Genomic DNA, 16,181 nt, shown 5'->3' with positions numbered 1-16,181 from the left:
TCCGAGTGCGACCCCCCTCCCCATGGGTTATCGCAGCTAGTGTTGCCATCACTGCAACTGCCTGAGTGGGGGCACCCCACCGGAATCCCCAGCGGCTAGGTATAAGGTCATCAAGGTTCTCATTAGCAGCTTTGAGAATTTCCTTGTATATTATGCTCTCCCATCAGGGGGCTTTGCAGGACCAACCCTGCCAGGCAGGCTCAGAATCTTGAGGGGGGCGGTGCTGCTCTTGGTCTCTGACCGCATTTTGGCTGCTTACAGCAGGCCCATAAAACAGATAGGGACTTCTCCTTAGTATCTGGGTCATTCAGGTGGGTGTCTAGGGTATAGGGTTGTGGACCGTTCCATCAATATAGGACCATAAATAAAATGGTCTTAGATGTATAATTTATTTTAAAAATGTAGTTCCCAATGATAGGACAATAAACAAATTATATGTAGGAATTATTTTAAAACGCTGTTCCACCATGATAGGACAATAAATAAATAACATGTATAATTCATTGTAAAATGTATATCCCTCATCTGAACAACATCGAAAGCTCTCTCACAACCCCTGCTCACAGAAATACATTGGTTCTGGGATATGCAACCCTTTCCTTCTCACTCAACGCCACACTTTCCCAAACACCACCCCATCCATCCACACAAACTGCACCTTCTGTTTACTGTGTTTTTATCTCCACCATGTTGAATTAGTGCTTTTGTGTTCTAATTAGTTATATTTGAAGATAGCTGTTCTATCTATATTTTTTGTTGTTGTATTATTACAATCCATAACCGGGCTAGAATTGTGTTTCCTTATTTGCCTCCTCTATGAGAACTTTGTAATTTTTTTAATAGACATGGAGTAGTCTTTGTGTCTCTGAACAACTTGTTATCAATGTACAGTTTATCGACGACGAGAGCTACGCGTTTCCCTTTCAATCTATTTTCCTTGAAAATTGGATACAGAACTTTACGCCGTTCTGCAATTCCCTTCGGGAACTGGTCATTCATGCCTATTTTCATGCCAGCAAGTCTTTTAACCATTATTTTTTATCTTTAAAGAAAGCAAATTTGGCAACGATTGGGCGTTCATACCTCTGCCCTCTGTCTGAAGCGGTGTACACGTTGAAGTTGGATTGTCAATAGCTTCGCGTGGAATCTGAAGCGCTGTAAGGACCGAACTCTCTAACTGCAGATTCAGGAACTTCTCCTTCTTTCTCTTGGATACCTGTAAGTACCAGATTCTCTCTCATGGATCTAGTCTGTGTTTCAAGTAAGGCTTCTCTCAGAACGATGACTATCAATTCCACTAATAAAACCAAGAGATAATCAATTTAACAGGTGGAAACAACGTACCCTAACTAACATTTAAAAAGACAGACTATTCTGGAAACAAAACTATTTATTCAGACAGTACAACTTTAACGGCACTGTGAGTAGGCATCACTTTCCAAAATGTCAACCTTTAGCTTCAATCTTAGAACCCTCTGGCTCTAGCTTGCCAACTGAAAAACATTACAATAAGGCACTATCACGTTTGTGCAGGCAGTGGCTCTGTTAGCCAACATAGAATTAAAATAATAAATGTGACTTTTGAAGTGGTAAGAAGTTGTGGTTACAGTCCTTGGATCAACTCACAACTGAAATAAAACATTTGAAAATGCAGCAGCAACATGCTAAAATAACATACTTGCTTAAAAATCTGATAAAGCAAAGTAGGCTACAATTACTGTAAAACATATGTGATCCTATCAAATATAATGTCATTATAAAATTATTTTAATGAACTAATAACACATTTAAAAATAAATCTCAAAGTTAAACTCTGTGTTTTAAAATGAACTCTTAAATGATAAAACTCCTAATGCATCTTTTAGAAAGTGCTTATAGGTGCCTCCCGAGTGGTGCAGCAGGGTAAGGTACTGCATCGCAGTGCTTGAGGCATCACTAAAGACCCGGGTTCAATCCCGGCTGTGTTGCAGCCGGCCACAACTGGGAGACCCATGAGGCAGCGCAAAATTGGCCCAGCGTGATCCGGGTTAGGGGAGGGTTTGGCCAGCCTAGTCCTTGTCCTATCGCGCTCTAGCGACTCCTTGTGGCGGGCCGGGCGCATGCACGCTGACACAGTCGCCAGTTGTACACTGTTTCCTCCGACACATTGGTGCGGCTGGCTTCCGGGTTAAGCGAGTAGTGTCAAGAAGCAGTGCAGCTTGGCGGGGTCGTGTTTCAGAGAACCCATGGCTCTTGACCGAGTCCGTACGGGAGTTGCAGCAATGGGACAAGACTGGAACTACCAATTGGGGAGAAAAGGAGTAAAAAGTACAAAAAAAGACTAATAGTAATAGAAAGTGCTTATATAAAACAGACTATGTATTCTGTCTGAATGGAAGAGTATTACAGTTGAATAAATCTTTGAAATGTTGTGGCACTTATGGCAATTGAGAAAAGGATTCTTCAGTCTAAAGATTCGACTCACGTCCCTGTTATTGGTTCAGTAGGTCGGTTTACTCATATACTCCTCCATTGTCTGTTGAGAGAACAGAATAAACATATTTAAATATTTTGGCAAGTGTGTCACACTTAAGTGATTGTGTGTGTGTGTGTGTGTGTCACCTCTTGTAGTGTCTCTGCCTCCTCCATAGCGATGCCCACAGCTGTCTTGGAGGTCTCCAGGACCTCTCCTCCCACCAGGAACTCATCCAGGATGAAGTAGGCCTTCTCAAAGTTAAAGATGATGTCCAGCTCACACACCTGCGCCACCCACACACACATACACACAGTTGAAGTCCATCTATGAGTCACACACTCCCAAGATCGGCCAAAGAACGAGGCAGGGTTGTAGGGGACTGCAGAAAGAGATGGTGAGCTACGGGAGGTGCGTATGACTGTGCTAAGGTCAGCCACTGGTCTTTTATTTAGGTTGCCTGTCAAGTCCTGTCTGGTGCAGGTCAGGGTGATGGCGTCACTTTCATTCAGAAATATCCGTTGGGAGTCGGCACTCTAATAGATGAGCATGGTAGTATGATTTGTTTACTATGGATCCTGATTCCTTATACAATTTCAGATGACTTCTATTTTGACATTGTAACAATAGATTAGGATGGTATCTCAGTGTGACTGTATGCATCTTGATGTATTTGGCTGATAGACCAACCACATCATTTTACTTTGAGCACAAGCCTGCACTTTTCATGTAATTCCCCAATAACCACACACATAAAACATCTTACTATACTTGTGAGCAGAGGCACAACTTTGACTGGGGACATGTTCCCCCCACCCAGTTTTATCAGTGCATTGTGATACAAAATGCGGCATCAGTGTGTGCTTTAGGACCATGCGGACGCCTCAGAGCAGTCAGTTAGGCTGTTTGGTGGTTTCAGCCTGCTGGATTTAGGAATGCATGGACGCCACAGAGCAGGGTTGCCATGTCTGTAGTTTTCCCGCAAATTGGGCTACTTTGAAAACGATGTTGAGGGTGAAAATGTATTGGTCACGGGTTGCAGGTCTTTGGGCTACTTTTAAAAGAATTTTTATAAAATAAAATAAATATATATTTCACTGTGACCTGCTGCTGCTGACTATCAGGCGGTGAGGCTGGCTGTTGCTGAGTGAGTGAGTGAGTGAGTGAGTGAGTGTGTGTTGAGAGAGCACTGCAGCAGGCAGCTTAGTCAACTATTGGCTGAGTCACTTGAGTGATAGGAGACAGTCATGACAACTTTTGACCAGTTGCAGGTAGGCTACTTAACTTGTCATTATTGAGACACCGTTTTTTCCCCATCAACCCTTTTCCATAAAACATGGTATCAAGAAATAACAGCGACAAAACACTGGAAAACTACTTTGGGCGCACTAGAGCTCATTAGATAATTTGCTCGGAGGTGGTTTAAACTCCATTATGTCGATTTTTGCTTCGCTTATGGAAAATGGTATCAAGCAAAGTTCTTGGGGGCTGCACGAGTGGAAATGGAAGTTATGGAACTCCCTTGCGTGCTTATGTTATCAGAAGAAGTCCTCAATTAAGGACTAATTAAGTAGTTTAATGGGGCATCTGTACTATACTATTCATATTTTTGACGACTTTTACATTTACATTTAAGTCATTTAGCAGACGCTCTTATCCAGAGCGACTTACAAATTTTACTTCACTACATTCCTAAAGAAAATAATGTACTTTTACCCCATACATTTTCCCTGTCACCCAAATGTACTCATTACATTTTGAATGCTTTGCAGACAGGAAAACGGTTGAATTCACGCACTTATCAAGAGAACATCCCTGGTCATCCCTACTTCCTGTGATCTGGCAGACTCACTAAACACAAATGCTTAGTATGTAAATGATGTCTGCGAGTTAGAGTGTATCCCTGCCAATCCGTTTGAAATATTTCCGCTTAAAATGTTTTATACATTTATAAAAACCTATTTTTGCTTTGTCATTATGGGGTATTGTGTGTAGCTTTAGGAGGGATAAGGCTGTAACGTAACAACATATGCACTGTACCATACCCTTTCGTGCTTTATTGTTTAATCATAGCAGTCAAATTAGTTACATCGACATCCATTGATGGAAAATGATCTGGCAAGTTAAATAAGGGAAAATTATCTTCTCTTGCGACATATTAAAATGTGTTTATTACGTCATGTTTGCAATAATTATTTTGATGAAATACTCATTTTGCTTCTAGTCGTTCCAATTCCTTCCTAATTGGCTCAATAACATTATGGAATAAGGGTTTATTGTATAAATGTGGCAACACCTCTCTTGCTTTGGAAAAAAACAATGGGCTAGTTTTCAGGCCTTCTGGGTGGGTTTTGAGTGGTCATTGTTCTAAAAATCTTTGCTAGAACTGGCATCCCTGCCACATAGCACGCGAACAGAGGCAGCAGTTGTCTGTGTGTGTTGTGCTTTTTCTCCAAGTTGTAAAAGCAAGCAGAGCAAAAACTGGCTACTCTTTATTTGACTGATGTAGCTGGCAAAGTAACTGCTGTTTGGACTTAACAGAAAATTTTTATTTATTCCCAGTGATGAGCTAGCAGTGTAACTGACATGTAACATTTGCTAATGTCTCATCCCCTCTCGACTGAAGTTCTGTCTGAAGTGAATGAACTAGAGCTAGTGCGTAGCTACCACAGCCAGTTCAGCTCTAGCCTCTAGCCAACTGTCAGGTAGCAGTATCTAACAGCTGCTGTGAGTATGGAAATGTTTGGTAGCCTTTGTTTTCTCCAGTTGATGTACCATTAGAGCTATCCAAATGTTGGCTAACGTTAGATATTTTTACCCCAATCACAGTCAATATAGCAATGTAACATTATTGATCTGTCAGTTTCCCTAGTTCATTTCCTACTTGTTACACTGACATGGTATAAACAGCTCTACAGGCTTCACTGTCATGATGCACAGTCAGTACGCAACACTATGCTCGTCTTAGCAGGATCAGATGGTGACAGGTGTCCCAGCAGGGTCAGACAGCCAGGGAAGACCAGTCTTCGGAGCTCAGGTGAATTTTGCAGTATATTATAACAATCAGTGAATGGATACAAAGTTCCATCTTGAGTTGATGGATATGCTACAGCCAGGGGTCTGGGAATAATGGTAATTTCAGTTATTGAACCATTGATTATATTCTTGGATAATATAATGTAAATGTACATCAAAGTAATTCTTCTCATGCCTCATCTGATAAGGATCAGATGGTGACAGGGGTCTCAGCAGGGTCAGGTAGCCAGGGGGACCAGTCTGTGATGTTGAGGAACTTTCGCAGATGCAACACTTTATTCTCTTTGTGCAGTAAACACTGGCTTGTCAGAAGCTTCAAAGATTTAAACTATTGTAAGGCAGTCTGATTAACCTCTAAAGTTGATTTCCAAACTGTATCAAGGGGTAATAGAGGCTTTTCCCAACGACACAAAACATATAAAACAAAAATGTGAGGAAGACCTGGGAGACTGATGAATGGATACAGATATGTTTGAATGCTCAGTCATGTTCATATAATCTCAGACATAAATTACTGCAGTTGAAGATCATCCAAAGAACGTACTATAAAATGCTAACCTCCCCTGTTATTGAAATGGTGAGAGGTTAGCATGTCTTGGAGGTACGATTCATTAAGGATTATTCATAATCATGGTAGAATCCACATTCATGTAGAAGTGTTTAGAAACATTCTATTTACAATAAAAGACCACTCGCCAGGTTGTCCCCCCCACTCCTAAAACCAAAGTTGCACCCCTGCATGTAAGGACTTTTTGGGGACCAACAATTGATTCCCATTCAAAATCCTATTTTCCCTAACCCCAACCCTAACCCTAAAATAGCAAGTGAGGACTGGGAAAATGTCCTCAATTCTCAGACTTTTAGTTGGTTTACTATTCTTGTGAGGAATTCTGATACTCACAAGTACACGTAAAACATGCGCACACACACACACACACACACACACAATGAAGTAGACTTTGTCAAAGTTAAAGATGATATGCAACCCACACCGGCAGCAGAGCAGACAGGGCAACACAGAACACAGGGCAACACAGAGCAGACAGGGCAACAGAACAGCACATCAATGAGAGGCAATAGGCACCATTAAGATTATACAATGTTGAAAATACTGTACAAGCATAGACCTTAACATTTAGTTTCTATTCATCAATTTAACCTATACTTTCCCCTTGTGTTATTAAACCTTTCCCCCAGAGAGACCTTAACCTGCCAATAAATATCCCTTACATTGCCTGTACATTATGCTTACGTTTCCAAAGTATTTGTCCAGCAGCTCGACATATCGTTGCAACACCTCCAGGGTCAACAGTTCATTGTCCTGGTCCTCCAGACCACAGCAGAAGTAGAGACTGGCATACCTGCAAGGGACAGGTTAAAGAATGATTTTTAAGCCTTGAGACAATACCGACATGGATTGTGTATGTGTGCCATTCAGAGGGTGAACGGGCAAGACGAAAGATTTAAGTGCCTTTGAACGGGGTGTGGTAGTAGGTGCCAGGCGCACCGGTTTGAGTGTGTCAGCAAAGGTTTTTCACTGTCGACAGTTTCCCGTCTGTATCAAGAATGGTTCACCACCCAAAGGACATCTACCCAACTTGACACAAGTACTGTGGGAAGCATCCCTGTGGAATGTATTAAACACCTTGTAGAGTCCGTGCTCTGATGAATTGAGGCTGTTTGAGGGCAAAGGTGAGTGCAACTCAATATTAGGAAGGTGTTCCTAATGTTTTGTACAATCAGTGTATATTTAACTTGAGCGTGTGCTTGTGTGTGTGTGTGTGTGTGTGTGTGTGTGTGTGTGTGTGTGTGTGTGCCTAAGGAGGATTGGTGAGGAGGAAGGGGTTTAGGAGGTTAAACATGAACCACTAATAAAGGAGCCAAGGATGGTTCCAGCCTACCCAATTCCCTCCTCCCATCCCTCCCTCCCTCCCTCTACACTACAGTACACAGGCACCATAGTCTGTTCCAGCCCAGAGACAATAGTGACAGGGGGTAAACACAGACAGCAATAGGGGTCAACAGAGCAACAGACAAAAGAAAGAAAGACAGAAGTCAAAAATAGGAAAACAAATAATCTGCCAAATAAAGAAAATCAGAGACAACGAGAAGGGAGTATAAGAGAAAGAGATCGAAGGTAAACCACAGACAGATCCAGACCGAGGGTTCTACTTCCTCAGTCACCTTTTGTAAACAATCTTGAGATCCCTCCAGAGGAGGAAGTTACAGGAGTGGGGAGGGTGAGCCAGCACCATCAGAGTCATTTCTCTGATCACCTTCTTCTTCTCTCCCTCCGTCATCGGAGTGAACCACTTTTGCAGTCGCAACTTCCCCTGCCGGCTTAACAGCAGCAGGAAGTGCATCTGTGGGGGGAGGGGGCAAGAAGTTGACTCGCATGGGACCCAAATCATAGAAATAGAATGACTAGAATGGGTATTATTGTAGGCAACAGATTGAAGAAATACACTCAGACATAGTATGCTCATGTAACACATGAATTGACATATCCATGCATGCTACTCACACACCCCACAATTACACACTTAGGCCTAGTTGATGTGTTGCAATCCGAAACACAATTCAAAACAACACTTCTAACTGATAAGTGGTTGTTGGGGTGGGTATAATTTGTGTAACGTTTCAACAGGAATCTGTTCCAAAAACTTCGTAAAGTCCAAGGTTGCCAACAAACAACGCATACAAAGTTGCATGATCAATTCACCTAGCTAATTAGCTGTCGAATAGGCATCAACTCACCACATAGCTTATTCTTAATGTTTGTCCATAGGCTACCAGAGTGAGAACAGACATTTTTCGGAATCAACGTGGTGAGTGAAAAAAATAGCCCACACCTTACCCGGTATCTTATTCTGCCGCTATACAACTATATATGCGTCGTTTGTTGGCAACCTTGTTATTTACGAAGTTTTTGGAACAGATTTCTGTTGGAACTTTCCACAAATTATACCCACCCTGGTTGTTGTGCCAGACAAAAACGATATTTCACAATTCTCCATAAAATGGCCAGTTTTTGCAAAAATGTAACTTACACATGACTTTCAAAACGTTCTAGTATAAAAACAACCCATCGACAAACAGCTTCTTATGTAAGACAGACGGCACAGCTGTTCAAGTGGGAGAGGTGGTTTCAGGGGAGCCAGCTTCAACGCTTCTTTAAGTTCCTGTAGCGTCCGGGCAAACAGGTGGAGGTACTGGGTGTGCCATACACAACACCGTTACTGTAGCCTACTCACCTTTTGGACAGGTGCATGTTCGACAGAGAGAATGTACTTGCCCTGTAAAATATGTCAAAACATGGAACCAAAAGCAGACATTTTACTCACCATCGTGAAGCTGCAATGTGAGAGTAAGGCCGACAGTTGAAGGAAAAAATGTTAACTACATTCTTGTGTAAAACCGGTACATAGGGACGGGCATCGTCAAATTCCAACAATGCTGTGGGTTAAGTTGTGAAACCGTACCTTCTCTAGTCTAGACTGCCGCGCCCCGTTTTTTGCTTTGCTTGGTCGGAATTGGTTCACACCTTTCACAGGAGTTTCCTGGGCAAGGTGCATTGTAGTACTGTACTAACTGGTTTATGATCAAATATACATATTATCCTGTTTGTCAAACCAAATTATGTGAGTCTATTATTTCATTTCCATCGACAGACATATTGCGTGTTCTTTTGGATTTTTCTATTGTAGCCTAAAGGCCTATATAAACCGACAATAGTCTAAGTTCCCCCAGAATTATTATCAATAATTCCCTGATTTAATTTTCTTCTGTTACTGAAATATGCGGTTGTTGAAATTTAATTTGAAATGCTGTGCATGCAACTCCTGAATTTGCTACGCAAACCTATTGGAGATTCAGTAGGATTGTTTTTTTCATTCATTCAAGCCTATAGACATCATGGACAGTGTCGAGATGACACCAGTTGACACCGAGTTTGATTGTGCTTCAGTTGTTGATCCCAACTCGCCGCTGGGTGGCCGAAGGTGTCATCCAATGTAAATTCACACACGTGGGTTTGGTCCAAGTTAAAACCAGAGGAGGGAGTGCAATAACGGACGACGGACGAGAGGATTCCATGGGTAATACAACGATGTCTCTTTACCGCAACTCCGCGTGGTTTCTGAAAGGAATGACTGAATTCACCAGGTAAGATTTTATCCGCTATGGTGTTTCTGTCATCATCATCATCATCACATTGATTCTTATATATTTACTCTGGAGAACAGTAGGCAATTGATCACTGGTCTCCCATCTGTTGGGCCCATACGCACACATTTGTTATAGTTGATTTTGATATTTCATGGAGTCAAATCCCTGGCTACAAATGTCACAAATTACAAACTAAATCAATAAAATGTATAAAACTGAATGATCAAAATAAATATTTTCTATTCCAGAACAATGTGTATATTTTCTCTCTCTCGTTCTCTCTCCCCCCCTTCTCTCGCTCTCTCATTTCTCTTTCCTTCTCTCTCTTTCTCTCTGTGCATGTGTGTTCATCCTTTGGCAAGATAGTTTTAAACTCATCACAGTGAACATTCAGTGAACATCACAGTGGTTCCGGTAGATTCTAGATGTTCACTGGTAAAAAGAAACATCAACAAATGAAACAGATGGAGAACAATGGTTAAGCAGTGTTCCAACCCTGTCTTGATTAATCCTGTAATTTTGCTGCAGCAGAAAGTATGACCTTTGAATGCCTCAGTCAGTGACCTGTAACTTGTATGTACAATACATATGTATTCATGTCTGTATTGCTTACCACTGTCATTTGAGTTATTTTACCCTCATTGATTAAGTATTGCATTAGGATAGCAAAACCGACCCAAGATCTGGAAAACAGGGCCTGGGCCACTACTGCTGTGTTGTAAAAACCACTAAATGGACACAACTGTTAAAGAACCGTTGACTTTTTGCCATCATATTACTAATCAATTGGGTCGTTAAGGCTAACTACAAAGCTTAATCTTATTTGGATATCCACCAGCTCAAGTCAAGGCCATCATGTGGAACTATTGATAAAACATTTACCAATAGCATCAGACCACACACTGCCCTTCCTCATTCTAAACAACAAAGCAATCACATCCAACTGAAGAGGTGCCTTTGTCATTTATTCCCCACTTCCTTTGTTCAATGTTGTGTTTTCTTGCAGAGACCAGTCTCTTTACCCGCCCTGACCCTCGACTCTGCTAGTGTTTACGCTGCATGACACCACCAAACAGAGCATGCATTTAGCCCAAAACAATCCCTAAGTACGGCGCTGCCTTACTCCCTTCATCCCCCATTGGGAACAATGGCTGCCATTGAACCCCTTGACGTGGCACACAGGCTGCTGTCGCTGTCACCAGCGGTGGCCTCAGAACCGCCTCCTCTCTCCTTCTCACATTACCTAAGAGATGATGTGACAGTCTTTCCCTTTGTTAGACCTTTGTCTTGCTCACTGAATATCTAAACTGTTTTGAATTTGTTCCATTTTAGATGCTGTCTCCCCACTCTGACCATAACTGACCCCAGGACATCTATGTACACTGGCACTGACCTACTTTCTTTTCATCTGTTTTCGATCAATCATTCACTGAATTATTTCAAATGGAAAGGGGTTTAATGTCCCCCTCTACCACCCTGTGGAGTGGAGCAGTGGATGGATATCCTCCACCTGACTGCTGTCTATCTGTGTGTGTTGCAGGAGCGCGTTCCTCTCTGCCGCCAAACACTTTGTGGAAAAGGACCTGGAAGTGTCCATGGCAGGCAGGGTCTTCATGATCACTGGAGCCAACAGTGGCATAGGGAGAGCTACAGCCATGGCCATCGCCAAGAGAGGTATGGTGTGTGTCTGTAGAGTAGAGTAGAGTAGAGAGAGAGAGAGAGAGAGAGAGCGAGTGTGTGTGTGTAAATGTGAGTTAGTGAGTGCATGTGTGTCTTCGGAGGAAGAGCATCATCACTTTTCACCGCATTGAATACACCCCTGGTTCAGCCACGCTTGCTCTACTGTTATCCCCCCATCCCCTTTCCAGGTGGTACAGTCCACATGGTGTGCAGGAACAAGGACAAAGCAGAGGAGGCCAGGGCTGACATTGTCAAGGAGTCAGGAAATAAAGTGAGTGAGTTTGGGCCTCTCTCTTACCCTCAAAATGTGTGTGTGTGTGTGTGTGTGTGTGGGGGGGGGGGGTGTAATAATCATGTAATGTGCCCCTGCTCCCCTCACCTTGTGCTGTGTTCCCCTGCTCCCCTCACCTTGTGCTGTGTTCCCCTGCTCCCCTCACCTTGTGCTGTGTGCCCCTGCTCCCCTCACCTTGTGCTGTGTTCCCCTGCTCCCCTCACCTTGTGCTGTGTTCCCCTGCTCCCCTCACCTTGTGCTGTGTTCCCCTGCTCCCCTCACCTTGTGCTGTGTGCCCCTGCTCCCCTCACCTTGTGCTGTGTGCCCCTGCTCCCCTCACCTTGTGCTGTGTTCCCCTGCTCCCCTCACCTTGTGCTGTGTTCCCCTGCTCCCCTCACCTTGTGCTGTGTTCCCCTGCTCCCCTCACCTTGTGCTGTGTTCCCCTGCTCCCCTCACCTTGTGCTGTGTTCCCCTGCTCCCCTCACCTTGTGCTGTGTTCCCCTGCTCCCCTCACCTTGTGCTGTGTTCCCCTGCTCCCCTCACCTTGTGCTGTGTTCCCCTGCTCCCCTCACCTTGTGCTGTGTTCCCCTGCTCCCCTCACCTTGTGCTGTGTTCCCCTGCTCCCCTCACCTTGTGCTGTGTTCCCCTGCTCCCCTCACCTTGTGCTGTGTGCCCCTGCAACCAGAGTGTAATAATCATGCAATTTCAGGAAATATATGTCCACATTCTGGACCTATCGGAGACACGGAAGGTTTGGGAATTTGCAGAGGCCTTCAAGAGGAAGTACAAAGCCTTGAATGTACTGGTGAGTGTTGAACATATGTTTGAATCAAAGTGATAACCATGTAACATATTTCTACCTCTAGTCATCACCCTGCATTTTATCATTCTCTCTCCCTGGCTTCTCGCTCTCCCTGGCTTCTCTCTTTCTATAAGTGTACACAGAGTTCTTCCCATGTTTTATGTAGTTTTACATGTGTACAGTATTCATAATGTAGGATTATTGATTGACTGATTGACGTGGACAGATAAATAATGCAGGCTGCATCATGAGTGAGAGGGATGTGAACGCTGAGGGGCTGGAGAAGAGCTTTGCCACTAACGTCATGGGTGAGTCAATGACAGAGGTTAATGGGAATACTTCAGTCTCAAAACCACTTCCGTTCAAAACCCCTCGAAAGAAACACATCTCTCTCTATCTCTAGGTGTGTATATCCTGACCAGGGGACTGATTCCTTTACTGGAGAAGAGTGCAGAGCCCAGAGTGGTGAGTTTAAAACCCACAACCCACTGGCAGTTTTTCTCTTAGATGTAATTTGACCCCAAAAAAATATATATACTTTAGTGTGTGTCCTGTTTATGAGTATTTAATGTTTCCTGTCTCCCCTCCCTCCTCCTCCTCAGATCACAGTTTCATCTGGAGGGATGCTGGTCCAGAAGCTGAGGACAGGGAACCTGCAAACAGAAATAGGCCGCTATGACGGGACCATGGTCTACGCACAGCACAAGGTGAGGGGAGCAGGGGAACACAGCACAAGGTGAGGGGAGCAGGGGAACACAGCACAAGGTGAGGGGAGCAGGGGAACACAGCACAAGGTGAGGGGAGCAGGGGAACACAGCACAAGGTGAGGGGAGCAGGGGAACACAGCACAAGGTGAGGGGAGCAGGGGAACACAGCACATTTTGTTATGGGTCAGACATCCATACAGGGTTGGAGACAATTATAGTAAATGCATGATGTGGTGGTCTCTTGCTGGTCTGTGCTTGTCCCATGGTCTAGGGCTGATTTTATTTGGTCAGAAATGTTACATTTGAGATTTGTGTTTGAACTGGTCCCAGCTACTGGTGTGTGTGTGTGTGTGTGTGTGTGTTTCAGAGGCAACAGGTGGTGATGACAGAGCAGTGGGCCAAAACCCATAGCAACATCCACTTCTCAGTGATGCACCCTGGCTGGGTGGACACACCAGGTACTGTATCAATACACCACAGCTACACAACTACCAGCAGCAAACAGCTTTGTTTCTAAGTATGACAACATTGTATACACATATCCACATTTGGAGATTGACATTTACTATTAAGATTTACAATTTCAATATACAAATCCGATGCCGTTTTAATACAAATCTAATAGTCTAAAAACAGTTTAAAACGTAATACATTCTGATGAACAATTGATTATTAGAATAAAATATCTGTGTTACTGATGCGTCTCTCTCTGGAGTTGTAGCGGTGGCCAATGCCATGCCTGACTTCCACCAGTCTATGAAGGACAGCCTGAGGACCCCGGAGCAGGGGGCTGACACCGTGGTGTGGTTGGCCATCTCAGAGGCCGCCGCCACCAAGCCCAGCGGAAGCTTCTTCCAGGGTAGGCAGTAAGAAACACAGAACACACTTACCACACAACTTCTCCATTAAATCAAGTTTCACAAACAAAAGTAAGAATGGTCTGAAGCATGGGATTGTCCCCGTTTGTTTACCAATTACAGGGAGCAATTTAATACGTGTTTTGTGGTAAAGTATCAGAGGTCATGACCAGAAGAGAGAGACAAAACTACAGTAAGACAGCAAAGTGAGGTCCAGTGTGGAGTGTCGTGGGTTAACTGTCAGATCCACACTCTCTCCTCACAACCCATTCTCAATCTGTGCTTCTGGAGAAAACAAGAGCTCTTAAAAAATCCAGGCTTCTCGGGTACAGTGAACCTCAGTCAGAATTGGAGGAGAGAGCGAAGGAGAGGGAAAGAAAGAAGAATAGAGGGAAAGAGGATATTTGGAGCATATGGGAGGGCTTTAGAGAGAGGGAACGGAGAGAGAAAGAAGATGAGTGCTGTCTGAATGAAGTGTTTGTCTGTGTGGGTTTGACTGAGGGCATGAGAAGACAGGGGAGGTTGGGGGTAGCGGGCAGGGTGGGTTGGGCTGGGCTGGGTTTCTGGCGTTGGTCCACTGCAGCTGGAGCTCTTGGTACCAGATACTGCCAGAGAGTACAGTGGAACCCCCTCTCTGACACGCGCCCTCTTCCTCCATTGCGGCGACCTCAGTGACCTTCCCCAGCACAGCGGGATAGCAAAGAAACACTTCAATAGAGTCCCTAACACAGACACCCCCTCATCTCTGCGCCTGCATTTACACAATACATATCAGGGGATCTGGGGTCAACAGCTAGGCCTACATTGTATGGTTTTGGTTGACCTGTATTTTCTAGATAACTTCATTGACACGGCTATAGGATGGATCAATCACAATGTGAATAGTAAATGCTTATCTTTTAACAAACCAGGTTGTAAAACAGATTGTATTGTGTGTGTGTCAGATCGTAGGATGGTGTCAGCCCACCTGCCCCTGGCCTGGACCCACAGTTCCCAGTTGGAGCAGCAGAAGTTCATGAGTGTGATGGAGGATCTGGCCAAGACCTTCCAGCCCCACTAAGACACACCAGTACTACAGTACACACTGGAACCAGTGCCGTATACTGTGAACCAGTTCAGCAAAGCTAACAGTCTACACATACCTGTCAGGGGGGAGGTGGGAGGAGAGAAGAGGGGGCGTCCTACTAGATTTGATTTGCACTACTTTAACAATTTAGATATTTATTGAACTAGAGCACTTTAATATGTAACCACTACATGGCTTAAAACACTTATATTTTAAGCTAACTCCAGAACAGTTTAAGCTAAAACAGAACAGTTTGATGGTGATGATGCTGATTTAGGGTTCCCTGAAAAGGGTTCTTTACCTTGTTGCCTTTGAGCTGCTGATAGGGAAAGCACTTTTCAGTTATTTATACATTTAACCCAACAAACACATTATGTTGCTTTTCTACCACTTCACACAGTGACTCAATGGAAGATGTCAATCAGATGGGAATCTGATGTGACCAAAGTCACTTCCTTATTCATCCACAAATCACATCACAGCCTGTTGCTATGGGCCCAGCCTAACAACACATGGTTGGTTGGTTTACTCTGCTCTGAACGTGTTCAAACTAATTTACCCAAGTGCTTATTTTAGTATTACAACCTTATGAAGTTGTCTGTTGATCCATGAATCGTGTACATTAACAAAATGACAACATCAGGAGGGCAAACACCAGAGGGATATACTACAAAGCAGGATCAGAGTTAGCCAGATAACTTTGATTAACAACCAGACATAACTATTGAAACCTACATTTAGATATGTGTTTTTGGTTGTTGAGTCAATTAGACCATGCCAATTTTCATGCTTATCTTAAAAAAATTACAAGTTATTTCAGAATATTTTGGCAAGTTAACTGGCTAAATCATTGATCTTGCTTTGTAGTATAACCCTTTGGGTGGTTAGACTGAGCCCAGGCATGAAGAGATCTCTCACTATCAGCAGGTAGACGGAGCTTTTACCTATTCAGACCAGAGCGGTACAGGGGGGAACCACAGCATTACCTGACATGTCCAATACAGCTAAGGTATATTTATTTAATACTATTGATGTTGAAGGGGCACTTAAACAGTTTGAGGAAGTGATAAGCTATATATATGTATTTTGTAAATTCATCCTTGAATAAAATTAACTTATGTAAAACCCAGCTTCCAAGTCTTT

General features: G+C 43.5%; 2 protein-coding genes across 3 annotated transcripts; one reads left to right on the top strand and one right to left on the bottom strand.

Annotated features, from left to right (window-relative positions):
• Nucleotides 1-1,372: 1,372 nt before the first annotated feature.
• On the bottom strand, nucleotides 1,373-9,210 carry LOC106580691 (AP-1 complex subunit sigma-3). The gene is made up of 5 exons (XM_014162025.2): nucleotides 8,833-9,210; nucleotides 7,673-7,851; nucleotides 6,741-6,849; nucleotides 2,602-2,739; nucleotides 1,373-2,515 (listed from the first exon to the last, which is right to left on the bottom strand). The coding sequence occupies exons 1-5, from the start codon at nucleotides 8,833-8,835 to the stop codon at nucleotides 2,480-2,482; spliced, it is 465 nt and encodes a 154-aa protein (XP_014017500.1). The 5' UTR covers nucleotides 8,836-9,210; the 3' UTR covers nucleotides 1,373-2,479.
• Nucleotides 9,211-9,370: 160 nt separating this feature from the next.
• On the top strand, nucleotides 9,371-16,163 carry LOC106580690 (dehydrogenase/reductase SDR family member 12). 2 transcript variants are annotated; one of them, XM_014162024.2, is made up of 10 exons: nucleotides 9,371-9,652; nucleotides 11,196-11,329; nucleotides 11,524-11,606; nucleotides 12,316-12,411; nucleotides 12,635-12,716; nucleotides 12,812-12,873; nucleotides 13,011-13,115; nucleotides 13,483-13,573; nucleotides 13,837-13,974; nucleotides 14,917-16,163. In XM_014162024.2, the coding sequence occupies exons 1-10, from the start codon at nucleotides 9,582-9,584 to the stop codon at nucleotides 15,030-15,032; spliced, it is 978 nt and encodes a 325-aa protein (XP_014017499.1). In that variant the 5' UTR covers nucleotides 9,371-9,581; the 3' UTR covers nucleotides 15,033-16,163. The 2 variants fall into 2 exon arrangements, with proteins under 2 accessions (XP_014017499.1, XP_014017498.1); XM_014162023.2 differs by having other exon boundaries at nucleotides 13,831-13,974.
• Nucleotides 16,164-16,181: the final 18 nt, after the last annotated feature.

The sequence above is a fragment of the Salmo salar genome, chromosome ssa20 (assembly GCF_905237065.1).
Source record: "Salmo salar chromosome ssa20, Ssal_v3.1, whole genome shotgun sequence".
Lineage (NCBI taxonomy): Eukaryota > Metazoa > Chordata > Actinopteri > Salmoniformes > Salmonidae > Salmo > Salmo salar.
This window is presented reverse-complemented; position numbering and strand designations above follow the sequence as displayed.

Bases quoted from the DNA above. Each gene is read 5' to 3' on its own strand.
- LOC106580691 (XM_014162025.2), bottom strand. The intron at 6,850-7,672 runs GTGACTGAGGAA...TGTCCCTTGCAG, and splicing joins CTCAAGATTGTTTACAAAAG to GTATGCCAGTCTCTACTTCT. The intron at 2,740-6,740 runs GTAAGCATAATG...TGGGTGGCGCAG, and splicing joins TGGACAAATACTTTGGAAAC to GTGTGTGAGCTGGACATCAT.
- LOC106580690 (XM_014162023.2), top strand. From the start codon at position 9,582: ATGGGTAATACAACGATGTCTCTTTACCGCAACTCCGCGTGGTTTCTG. The intron at 12,717-12,811 runs GTGAGTCAATGA...CTCTATCTCTAG, and splicing joins CTTTGCCACTAACGTCATGG to GTGTGTATATCCTGACCAGG. The intron at 13,975-14,916 runs GTAGGCAGTAAG...TGTGTGTGTCAG, and splicing joins CAGCGGAAGCTTCTTCCAGG to ATCGTAGGATGGTGTCAGCC.